Source organism: Spea bombifrons, chromosome 5, assembly GCF_027358695.1.
Source record: "Spea bombifrons isolate aSpeBom1 chromosome 5, aSpeBom1.2.pri, whole genome shotgun sequence".
Taxonomy (NCBI): domain Eukaryota; kingdom Metazoa; phylum Chordata; class Amphibia; order Anura; family Pelobatidae; genus Spea; species Spea bombifrons.
The window spans coordinates 102,498,439-102,510,943 of record NC_071091.1 but is presented as its reverse complement, the minus strand read 5'-3'; the positions used below and the strand labels follow the sequence as shown (position 1 = coordinate 102,510,943).

General features: G+C 42.1%; 1 protein-coding gene across 1 annotated transcript in view; it reads right to left on the bottom strand.

Moving 5' to 3' along the window:
• NSMCE2 (NSE2 (MMS21) homolog, SMC5-SMC6 complex SUMO ligase) overlaps positions 1–12,505 on the bottom strand; it is a 91,240-nt gene that overhangs the window by 59,968 nt on the left and 18,767 nt on the right. Inside the window, exon 3 of the mRNA XM_053466450.1 lies at positions 10,157–10,263. Within this exon, the coding sequence (XP_053322425.1) occupies positions 10,157–10,263 (107 nt within the window). The remainder of the gene's footprint in view (positions 1–10,156; positions 10,264–12,505) is intronic.

Below are 12,505 nucleotides of genomic sequence, written 5' to 3'. Positions count from 1 at the left end.
GTCCTACTAGGCAATCCGGCATCATGTAGGTCAAGAGGGAGATCACTGATCAACACTATGGAGGACTGTGCCCACGGCATAAAATCTCACTCACATCCTCACCGGAAACCTGACTATATAGATTTATATCATCATTTAACATGGTAAAAATGTAGAATACACTATTATCTATACTGAAGAAACCATTTTTTATTCTGGTCAGGATCTAATCTGTAGAACCTTCTGAGCTGTAAATGAAACAAACGCATCCTTTCATCTTCATCCTGTGCATAAAACATGACTCTGCATGGCGTGGTTGTTATTTCCGATCCCGGGTATTAGTTTGGGATGGTTTGGGATGGTTTGCACACAGATTTAAATCGCCTGCGTTGTAGATAGTGTTTTTTCAGACACAAAGCTCTTAAATATCGAAGTGAATCCTAAATTTACAGGTCCCGTTATTTTTGATTTCTCACAACGGTTTCGTCGTTGTATCATCCTCTTCTTGCCATTTGTCCGCATTTCTCATGGATCACGAGGTTTATGACATCGGGCCGTCTACTCACACGCCTACGACAGAACGCTCACTTCCTCTAAAAACTGGCTTCAAGGTGCTGTTCCACCGACTACGTTAAATTTAACAATTTTTTTTCTTAAACAAAAACATAGTATCAGGCAAAGCGTTCCCATTACTGCTAAAGGTCGTTTACTTTACTTTATTTTGTCTAATTCATGATTTTTGCTGGGAATGCTTAAATGTCACGTGACACAAAAAGCAGGCACCGACTGGCTGTGGCCATAGAAACCGATAAAACGTCTTAAAAAGGTTTTTCCTGTGGGGTTTAAAGCTCCAGAGAAAAGGGTTATTTTGACCAGGTTCCAAATAGTGTTTCTAAAAAAAAAAAAAAAAAAAACAAGTGTCAAAAATTTCTCCAGCCACAAATTCTTCCTTATTTGCCTTGGAAACATCACTTATCCTTCTGGTCTCATTACATCGAGCTGTTACCAGTTCAATTAATAAGCCAGCTCAGTTTCAATCCCAATGTACAATGGAAAAAATGGTATTTACTCAGATTTAAGGAATAAGCACAAATCTAAGGAAATATGGGAACCTTCGCTTGTGGAAATAAATCTTAAAAATGAACCAGTCCCAGTTATTTCCTTTAACGGAGAATATTCTATTAAATCATAGGAATCATTTTGCAACAAGGTGCCGAGTAACTGACAAGATAAAACTAACTGATCTAAACTTACTTCCATCAATGTAGAAATAGCAGGACATCCAGGTGATGTTGAGAGATGTATCCAGCGCATGGGGAAGGTTATTACTGGTGTCTGCGCATAAATGTCAGAGATAATGCTAAGCGTCTAAATGAACCCTAATCAAATCGCACATTTGTTTGAAAATAAAGATAAAGAAAAAGCAATAGCCAAGGTGCCTTTCATTATCAACTTACCCCAATGTTTACTTGGCTCATGTGGGTATATGCAGGAGGAAAAATATATATATACACACACACACACACATTATATAATATATATATATATATATATATATATATATATATATATACATACATACACACGGTATATATATATATATACATATATATATATATATAAAATCACACACGCAATAGAGCGTTTTGGATACACAGGACACTCATGCAAAGTGTAAAACTATGTAACATGAAGCGTTGCAGCATTTACGGGAAGGCACTTTTGTTAATGTAACACAGTCTTAAAGAAGGGATTACACAGAAGAACCTGTACTTTGCCAAAAATGACAGTTCGTCTTCCCAAGGAAGGATGTGGGGGAGAGACGTACAGATATCCCCCCCCCCCAGGTGAATCATACATCCTCAGCCCGTGCAGTCTGATGCCCTCTTCCTGCAAACCGCTTTCAATATCACGTAAATGTTAGTATAATGTATATATAATGTTTATATTGTTATCTGCTATACAATCAGGTTTACAATCAATGATATATCCCTGATGGTGTAAAAACCATTCAACTAATTCCCGATGCATGCATTGTGCTCGCCGGAATATCGTTTGTTGCAGGGAGGATCTCGGAGAACTTGGTCTGTTGGCTGTAGTTTTGTGAGACCCTTTGAATGAATGGACTGTAAGAAGTGGACATTTTTGCATATTATTATATATATATATATATATAAAATCAGAAATGCACGATTTCACCAGTTAATCTACACTGATGCTCAATTTACAAACTGAGTCCAGCTTATTTTTATATAAATATTTCTCTATTTACTAAATGGATGACTGATGAAAATCATGATCCCATCACACAACATTTGAAATGGTCAGAGAGGGAGACTTGTGCTTTAAGGGGTGTGGCTAGAGGGACTATGGGCGGGGCTTTACTGGGACTTTTAATGCAACCGTGTGACCTATTGATAGAACTAACACATTAAGAAGGGCCCCGGCGAGCTTCATTACCAAGAATAGCTGGGCTGGACCTGTATAACGTATGATTATGTTAAAGATGTTTCTTTAAAGAGTCACCTCCCTGTCTGAAGCCTGCATTAAGCAGCTCGGCCTTCTTGCACAGAAACTGATGGAACAAGCGGTCATAATCTAAAACTAGACGTAAAACTAAGATCAGAAGCAGAGATGGAATGTACATCTTACAGTCCTGCATACTATTCTATACGTATCTTAGAGTTTTTGGTCATCAAGTAAAACGCTATGTCTGGTGCAAACCTCACGCCTCATCACCCCAAGACCACCGTCCCCACAGTGAAGCACGGTGGTGGCAGCTGTGGGGGTGTCTTTCATCGGCAGGGACTGGGAAACGGGTCAGGATTGAAGGAATGATGAAAGGCAATGAATACAGGGAAATCCTCGAGGGAAACCCATTTCAGTCTTCCCGAGTTGAGATTGGAACAGAGGTTCACCTTCCAGCAGCACGATGCGCTGAAGCTTACTTCTAAAGCATCACTCGAGTGGTTTAAGGGGAAACGTTTAAAAGTCAAAGCCCAGACCTCAATCCATCCGAGAAGCCGCGGTATGACACCAGCAGAACCCGTCCAACATGAAGGAGCGGGAGCACTTTGCCTTGAAGAATGGGCAGAAATCCCAGCGTATCGATGTACCGAGCTTAGAGACGTACCCACGTTACACACTCGCAGCTGTAATTGCTGAAAAAGGGCGACTCTACAAAGCATTGTGGGGGTGATAACCTGAGCATGCAAAACTATTCTTATTTCTCATTTTCACCAAAAAAAAATTAGCATCTTCAAAATGGTCGGCATGTTGTGTAACTCAAACGATACAAACCCCCCAACAAATCCATTTTAATTCCAGGTTGTAATGCCAAGGGAGGGGGGAAACTTTTGCAAGGCACTGTATCCGGTTGAGAAACCCTCTTGGCATGCACTCAAGCATTCTAAATCTATATACAGTATATATCTGTTTGTCAGATAATTCCTACGCTTCCTGATATTCATGCCACCTTATTACGCTACAAATAATTCTTACGGAAAGGAAGCTTCCTCGGAAAGCTAAGAATGCAAGTTCTGCAGTTCTTGGGAATGTAAATGGGGAGGTTTAGGAGACATCGCCAATCTTCCCATGCAGCCAGAAATAAACGTTGGCTCGGCATCCCGATGTCCTCGGTGACCCGATCGTCCACCCGCTGGGTCGTGACGATAACACAATGAAGGCTTCTTTAGATGATTGCGCTGAAGAGGAAACAAATGTTTCCTGCATCCCGGCCAGCGGCCCGCTGAGAAAGGACCACCATTCAGGCTTTTAACTCGGGACAATTGTCCCAATACACGGAGTAGATGTTCCTACTTTGTGATTTATAAACATGGCCATCCGTGGAGTAAAAGAGACCCACAAATGTGCGGCAGGCCCCCCAACATACATACACGGATACATAGACGTGGGTTGGATAATCACATGGGTTGCATGAAAAAACTGCACGTAAAAAGTAAATAGTTGAGGAAACTGATGTTTCAGGTTACTATGAAAAGGATGGGGTTTCCAGGGGAATTTACTCAAAAGTCAATACTGGTGAAAATAAAAAGAAAACGAGTGGAATGCAATATAATTCTGTACTTCCCCCAAATCATACGGCCAGGAGGTCACCTTTCTGCACATTCCTAGTGTGTGTGTGAAGTATATTATATATATACACACATATATATATATACACACACACACACAGCTATATAGTGCCAGAGGTGTGTGCTGGAGAGGCCATTCTGCATATTCATTGCATTTATTAATATAGCACCAGCAGACTCCGTAGCGCTGTTGGTCATATTATTTGAAACCACACACACCATAACAAACTGGTACAAAAGGAGAAGAGGGCCCTGCTCTGGTGAGCTTACAATCTAGTTGTCGATAGTTTAGCACTGGACGCTTTTATAGAAGTCAGGCTTTCCCATTTAGGACGGCAAATTCATGTCCTTCTTTCCTCCCCTGATGCCCCTCTTTTCTAGGAGCTTACAACGTTTACCGAGGGGTAGAAGACACACGGGGACTCGTTCCTTTGCTAAATGCCCTAAATGCATACGCAGCTCGTTCCTGCCCGGGGCGATGGGATGGAAGGCGGGGGCCGTGTTTTTGGAAAGCCCTGACACCAGGGATACAGCTGATTAAACATACGCTGGAATGTGAGATGCGCATAATAAACAATAGACGGGGTTACATAAACAACAGGTCCTACGTCACGCAGAACATGCAACGTCGGCTTCCCTAATGACAGGCCGGGTGCCGACTGCACACCTCGGCCCAGAGGAACACAACCGACTTAACCGACTCCTAACGTAAACAGGGCAGATCTGGAGAAGTGGCCGTCCTATCGGCCCTTGCATTGTGCTACAGAGACATACCCAGGGCTCTCTCTTTCACAGTCTCACGTGCACATGACCCAGGGGTCATGTCAGCAGGTTTGCCTGTATATAAGAGGATAATTAACTTTTGACACGTGTAGATGAGATTTTTTTAACCTGCGAAGTGCCACATACTGCGTTAGACGATGGGCATATGCAGTGAATTGAGCCTTGCGGATCCTAACCGCTGTCCAGCACAAAATAAAAGTCACCATTAAAGCCGTTCTGCCTGTCAAACAACGATTCTACTTTCCAGCGCAGGAATGCATATAGCTGACGGGGTTCACAACAACAACCCTGATCATGGATGGTCTCGAGAGTTTACCCCCCTGTGTTTTTGTTTAATTAAACGCTCCAGCGCATGCACCTCACCTCCTCCCAGAGAGGATGTATTTTAATGAGGTCTAACTTATTACTCTGGATGTCCTCGATGGGCATTGCGTGTCTCCAGCAGTTGACCGCTTCGCGATTTGCTCCGGCTGTACCTTTACTTCTTGGTGTAAAAGGGGAAAATACGGGGAAAACAGAGATTCTTAAAGTCATCCAGAGAATTCCGACGAGGGAAAGACTTCAACGAGGATGCAAAGTTTTATACGATATGATCTGGGTGGTCCATGATAACAACTTAGCCAAGAAATCAGTAACGGGCCTGTTGGACCCATAAACATTTATATAGTGACCATCGTCACAGAGGGTGTAGACAGTTTTACAAGCGATTAAAGACACTTAAACCTCCCTATTTGACCAAATAACTAAACAAGTCCAAAAAATTATAAAATGTAAAAAAAAAAACAGTATATCTATATCTAGGTAAATATATATAGAGCGATATATTTTGTATTACAGAAGCGCATACATTCGCTGCGCGTATCAGTATGCTGATGTGTCCTGTATGCAGCTTATTACGTATTGATTTATATAGCGCCTTTTATTCCGCAGCGCTGTACAATAGGTAAGTATTAAATGGCAAGAAGTGCATCACATATTCATTTAGACCTACAGAAACAAAAGGTTATATGCCTGTATACATTATACGTCACGACATCTCACAGATACAATAGTCTTTCAGATTTGTGTGTTTGCGAGTAATAGGTGGCGCCCCGACTTTACCGGTACCCCGCTCTGCTTACGGGAAAGAGTACACTGAAGGTACAATTTTTATAAAACCTTTGTAAGCCATTTCCGTTGTGAGGCAAAGGATTCTGAGAGTTATAGTTATACCAACTACATGGGAAATAAAACCATCCATGTACCGTATAGCGTTAAAGCTTTCTATGCCATGAGGGAGATCCGGTTGAAACGCTTCTCCCGAGTTAGAACACAAGTTAGAGTGACCTAAGAATACCGGACAGTCAAAGCCGACATGATGCTATTTCATTCTTCTGCTACTCAAGTAACTCCGGTACATCTAAATGGGTTGAGGTTCCTGCTTGCATTACACGCGGACGTTTACATCCAAGGTTTGATCTTTACAAAGCCTTTGATGCACTTTGCTTGGATGATGCTGCCCTCAGGCGAGGTTATCGACAGACGTTCCCACATCCGGTCATCGTGTTGCCAGAAACCAATTGCGTACATTAAAGAGACAGCGTTTCCACTGACAGACAGACATCACTAAACATTCGCCTCCGGTGTATATTCACAATCTTAATTACTCATTTTATATAGTAAATATTGCATAGAAAAGACAAGAAGAAAAAGAGATAAAGAAGCCGGCTCATAGGAACTAATGGTAAGTAAAAAAACGTTATTCCGGAATAACATTCTAAACGTGCCATTACATTACATTACATTAGTTATCCATATTGGTAGCCAAAGGCCCTTTATCACTCCCATCACTCCTGTGTTCCAATGGCCCTTTATCACTCCCATCACTCCTGTGTTCCAATGGCCCTTTATCACTCCCATCACTCCTGTGTTCCAATGGCCCTTTATCACTCCCATCACTCCTGTGTTCCAATGGCCCTTTATCACTCCCATCACTCCTGTGTTCCAATGGCCCTTTATCACTCCCATCACTCCTGTGTTCCAATGGCCCTTTATCACTCCCATCACTCGTGTGTTCCAATGGCCCTTTATCACTCCCATCACTCCTGTGTTCCAATGGCATGTTGTGTTCGCTGATCCAGGTTTATGTTTAAAAGGCTAACTGATGGTTAGAAAACCCTTTTGTAATTATGGAACAGCCAGAAATTCCCTTGTTTTCCATGAAAACAGCTCAGTGACCCCAAACTTTTGAATGTTATGATGCATAATTTATACCAACGTTATGTCGTTAAGCCACCCTTGATTGGTTCGGGAAGGCTTGTAGTAGTGGGATAAGGAGGACGCCTTCTACTTCTGCCACATGTAGGCATATATCTCACTTTCTCCAATGCAGTAAAAACTATATATCTCAAAAAGGTTACAAAATGCTGAACTTAACCATATCACATATTTGTCAGACAGCCGTTGTAACAGATATTATAAAGTATTGTTTTATATAGCGCCATCATATTCTGTAGCGCTGTACAACTGGATATTAACACCACCTGAAAACCTTTTACAGTCACTGACTGAAGACATGACCTTGCTGTATACGAGCGATACGCTAACCAAACAAGCCAGTCACCAAACTGGTACGGGTGACTTGGGATCACTGGGATAAGGTGTGTCCGCCTGCCGCGGAGAAAAGGCTTTCCCAGAAGTCGCTTTGTAACCCGCATTCCTCTTACACAACCGGCTTGTACGGCAGCCAGGAGAATGTGCTAAGGTTTGACCCGCTTGTTTTAAGGACAACCGAGATTAACGAGCTGCAATAGCATCAGATTTGGCCTCCGAGCGGCATCTGCATTTCCCAACGTTAACGACAGGTCTTAGCAGTCCGCGGGCTGGAACGGGGCTTCTTACGTACGTCTCGGTTCTGTAGCCGTCCCGGCTGTTGGGTGACCTTCTGGCGCGCTTATCTTCCAAATCCACAGACGGCATCTAGTAGGAACCCCAAATATCAACGCAGACATTGCCGGTCCGACACAAAACGAGCACAATCTGCATTCACAACATTATCCATTAACTGTATCCGGATCACCGGAAGCCGCACGGATGTCAAAACATAGAGGTCCAGCTGGCTAACAGCACGGCGAATGCTTATCGGCAGATAAGAACCTTAATCAGCCGTTGGTCTCGTCTTAGATTCAGGAGCCGTATCTCTATCTGGTGCATGATTAAATTCCCTCGCTGTATTAGCCTCTGCTGGGAGGCTGTTCCATGTATCTACCACTCTCTCTGTAAAGTAGAACTTCCCTACACTCCATGTAAGCCGCTAACACTCTAGCTTTAGTTTCTACAGATCCACAGCTACATGGTTCATTCTAATAGCAACATCAAACTAAGCTATGCCCTCACAGTCCAACCATACAATACAAATAATCCTTTAAAATTGAGTTTATTATTGAAATGAAAGCAGAAAGCAGAAAGGCGGGCGGCACACAGAAGCACTGTATGAACCGGCTAAAGAGCCACTTATTAAAAGTACTTCTGCAATGTCCCAGCTGAGAGAAAACTGAGAAATGTGTCTATTCAGCAAGTGATGAAACTTATAGGAATTCATGTTTGCAGGAAACACCTAAAACCAAACAAAAGCAGAATTCAAGCTAACGTTCAACACACGAGAGGAATCTCTAGAGCGTAAGCTCTTGCGAGCAGGGCCCACTTTACTGAATGTATCGGGTCGCCTTAGTCTGGCGGTTCTATCAGACCCTTTGAATGTACGGACTGTAAGAGGATATAAAAGAAAGAGCGACAAAAGCTCAAAGCGATGCCCGTAACATGCAAATCACCAACATCAATAATCTGTTTATCACAGGATGGATGAGATTTATGGAAATCCAATAACGTACGTATGAGTTTGAGAGAGAAGATAGATCTCCGCTCAGAGCGTTGGCCATGCAGTCTCTAGAACCCACCTGGCTTTCATGCTGGAGACGCTCTGCCCTCCATAATGCATCTTTCACACATTTAGTGATTAAAGCCCCAATGAGAATATTAGCACAGGGGGTGATAACAGCTGCAAAAAAAAAATAAATAAAAAAAGAGTAAACTAAACACTGAGAATTGGCCGTATCTCCCCAGTAGCCAAAGGAATAGCCCAAGATAACACTACTTGTCACCAGAGCGATTAGTTATTTTCACAATATTTTAGCAAAAGACACTCGTCAACTACAGCAAGTATCTGCAGCCTGATATTATTATTGAGTTCTGCACCACAAATCTAACTGAAACTGAAACTATATACTAGTTTCTAATAAAAACAATTTCATTGTACGTTAAAAAACATAGATTTTTCTCTGAGCTTCTGCCAATGACGTAGGCCCCCATGAAGAGGTCAACAATGCAATTAAATCCGTTAGTCCTAAGAGCTTCGTTGTTTGTCTACATGTAATTTATGTCATTTGTGATTTGCAATTATTGCAAGATGCATTTGTAAATCATCTCAACTTTTTTCTTACTTATGTTTATACCTATTTGTTACTTTGTTGATTAATAAAGAATAATTTAAAAAAAAAAAAAAAAACAGAAAGAAAAGGCTTGTTAGAACGAGGAAAAAAATTATTTATATACACACACACACACATATACACATTCTGAAATATTTATTTTTAAACTACACAAAATATCTCAATTACAATTTTCAGCAGCAATTCATATCCCAGGTAGATCAGATACATAAAGGGTAACAAAATCTACTTGGCTACTATATCCCATTAAATGTAAGTGTGTATGTGTGTGTGTTTCAGAAATAAATTATATATAAATATATACTGATTATACATAATTTTACACACGAGAAGGAGAGAAACAGATCTGGAAATTGATTGCAAACAGTAGCTTGCAATCCTTTTGCCACATAGTGCAGCTTCCAGAACAGTCACACTGCCTAGCCAGTTTAACAATAGTTTACTTAATTTATCGGTAATATATTGTTTTATATATAGCAGACAGGACATAAACAGCGCATAACATCATTCTGACTCACAGAAACAAGAGGTAATGAGGGCCCTGCTCAGATGAGCTTACAATCTAGAGGAGTTGGGGGGCATTTCACGAGAGGTAGAAAGGACACTTCTTGCATGGGAGCGGCCACAGCAAGTTAAACGCTGTGAAGGCGGCAGTTTTCCTTTCATTCCCTTCTGCGTAATAAAAATATATTTTCTTTAAATGTTCCCATGTAATACACATCAACAAGCGCATTCACAATAGCCAAAAAGTCACCGGTTAGCATATGGCCCACGTTACATGCAGGAATGAACACAGGTGTAGCAGCGCCCTACCTGACGTGTGATCTCTTCTACCGCGGTAATGTACTGGTTTACGTCTCTGTCCATAGCAGCGTATTCCAGCATCACGGACTCCATGCTGTTCACATCAGTTGAGTTACCTAGAACACAGAACAAAAAAAAATAAACCTTTTGTGACAATTTAACATTTCTGCGGTGTTTGTGTTTAGCTGTAATTTTCTTCTCTCTCATTTACCGTATTTTTCGCTCCATAAGACGCAGTTTTTTTCCTCCCAAAGTAGGATGAAAAATCAGCCGCGTCTTATGGAGCGAAGATGCAGGCAGCGGGGGGGGCAACGATATACTCACCAAAAGTGTCCCGGACAGTCTCGCTTCGCCGTCCAGGGGAGGTCTTCATCTGGAGACCGCCGCCCAGTAGCGTACCTAGCGGGGGGCGGGGGGGGGGGCGGTCCGCACCGGGTGCCGCTCATCAGGGGGTGCCAACTTGCCGGCACCCCTCCAGAGACGGACAGTAATGTCCGCCGCTGGAGGAGCAGGCTTGCAAGAGAGCGGTATCGGAGGTCTTTAACAGACCTCCGGCTCCCTTGAGTGATTTTAAGCCGGTTCCCTTGAACCGGCTTAATATCACTCAAGGGAGCCGGAGGTCTGTTAAAGACCTCCGATACTGCTCCCTTGCGATCCGCGCGGCAACTGCTGCTGTGGGCGCGGCTTCAGTGCCGCCGGGATCTGACAACAAACCCCGGCGGCACTGAAGCCGCGCCCACAGTGCCCTCTGACCCGGAAGAAGACAGAAGAAGAGGAGCGAAGAGGAGGATTGCTGTAAGAAGAAGACTGCTGTAAGAAGAAAAGAGGTAGAAAAGAAGGTAGGAAATCATTCAGTAAGACTGAGTGACAGTGAGAGTGGATTGGTATGTGTGGAATCTGTGGATTGGTATATGTGTGGATTGGTATGTGTGGAATCTGTGGATTGGTAATGATGGTTCTTAATGCTGCTGTTGGCTATTGTTCATGTTAAGTTATTCAGTTATTGTAATAAATATTTTAGCCCATTTTTTAGCTCAAAATATTTTTTCTTTTTTTTTCTCCTCTAAAATCTAGGTGCGTCTTATCAGCAGGTGCGTCTTATAGAGCGAAAAATACGGTAATGCACACACACATTATATATATGTATTTTTTTTCTTTTCAGGACAAGAAAGAAGATACTATTATTTTAATCATATCATCTAATTTACTATAAAAAATGTTGGGTAAAAAAATTTACAAAAAAAATTTATTCTTTAAACAAAACTGCTAGAGATTCAAAGATTTGGCCTGAGTTTTTTTTTTTGCAAGATACAGAGCAGTAAGTACAAGTAGCGTTTTGCCATTTCAAAACCAAATGTAGCGAGAGCGACATCGTAACACGGAATCATCCCCCATGTACATATTTTTCAAAAGACGACAACAACGCGGGGTAATCATCTTGGGGTATTTTGACACTTGCAGCCGTCGTACAATCCGTGCCAAAGTTTGCAGAGTTAAATGTTTTCGCAATTCAGGTATAAATTTAAAAGGGCTACTAAGAAACACCCCAATTTGTGTTCAGAGATCCAGTACAGTGATGACATCTGCTCATCCTGCGCCCATCTCCTACTTAGGACATCTTTGTAGCGATCAACCTGTTTATTTACTTTTTTATTTTTTAAACTAGCCTCCCCAGAGTATTTCTGTTGGGAGACTCTTTACTTCTCGTTTTGGTAAGTAGAATTGTTATGTTATTTACTACTTGTTATAGTAACTAATGTTTACCTATTGCACACAGGTGCGGAATATGATGGCGCTATACAAAACTATTATAGAACAGCGTCAATATTATAACATTAAGCATAGAAAATAAAAAAATGGGCTACTGTGTGGTACAGCCTGAAACCAGCAATGATGCAGAGGGCAATCTGGACAATAGAATGTGGTGTCCATTTTTGGCCCCTGTTAAAAATTTAAATGAGTAGCCCCAATTCTGCTTCCCCCACCCATCAGAGCCCAGGGACATCCTTGTACAAGATCCCCATTCCATACCTTTGCATAGCCATAGACTGGGCGTAAATGGGGGTAACTACAGTTGGGGCTGGTGCTCCAAGAAGAGAATGGGGGAAAATCTTTTAATTATGTCGTCATTAGCATTGTGAGTCCCCAGAATGTAAGTTCTGGCACATCAATGCAGGTCCACATGACTAGACTCTGAGACCAAGAAGAAATAAGCCTCCTCAGCACTGCATGACGCTGCATCCTACTAATCTTCTTAGAGCAGTGTTCAAGTCACGCAGCGTTAGCCAAGATGAAGATGACCTCAAAGTCCCTTCCGGATCCTTCCGATGTCTGGATAAATCAAAGATTACCGATTCC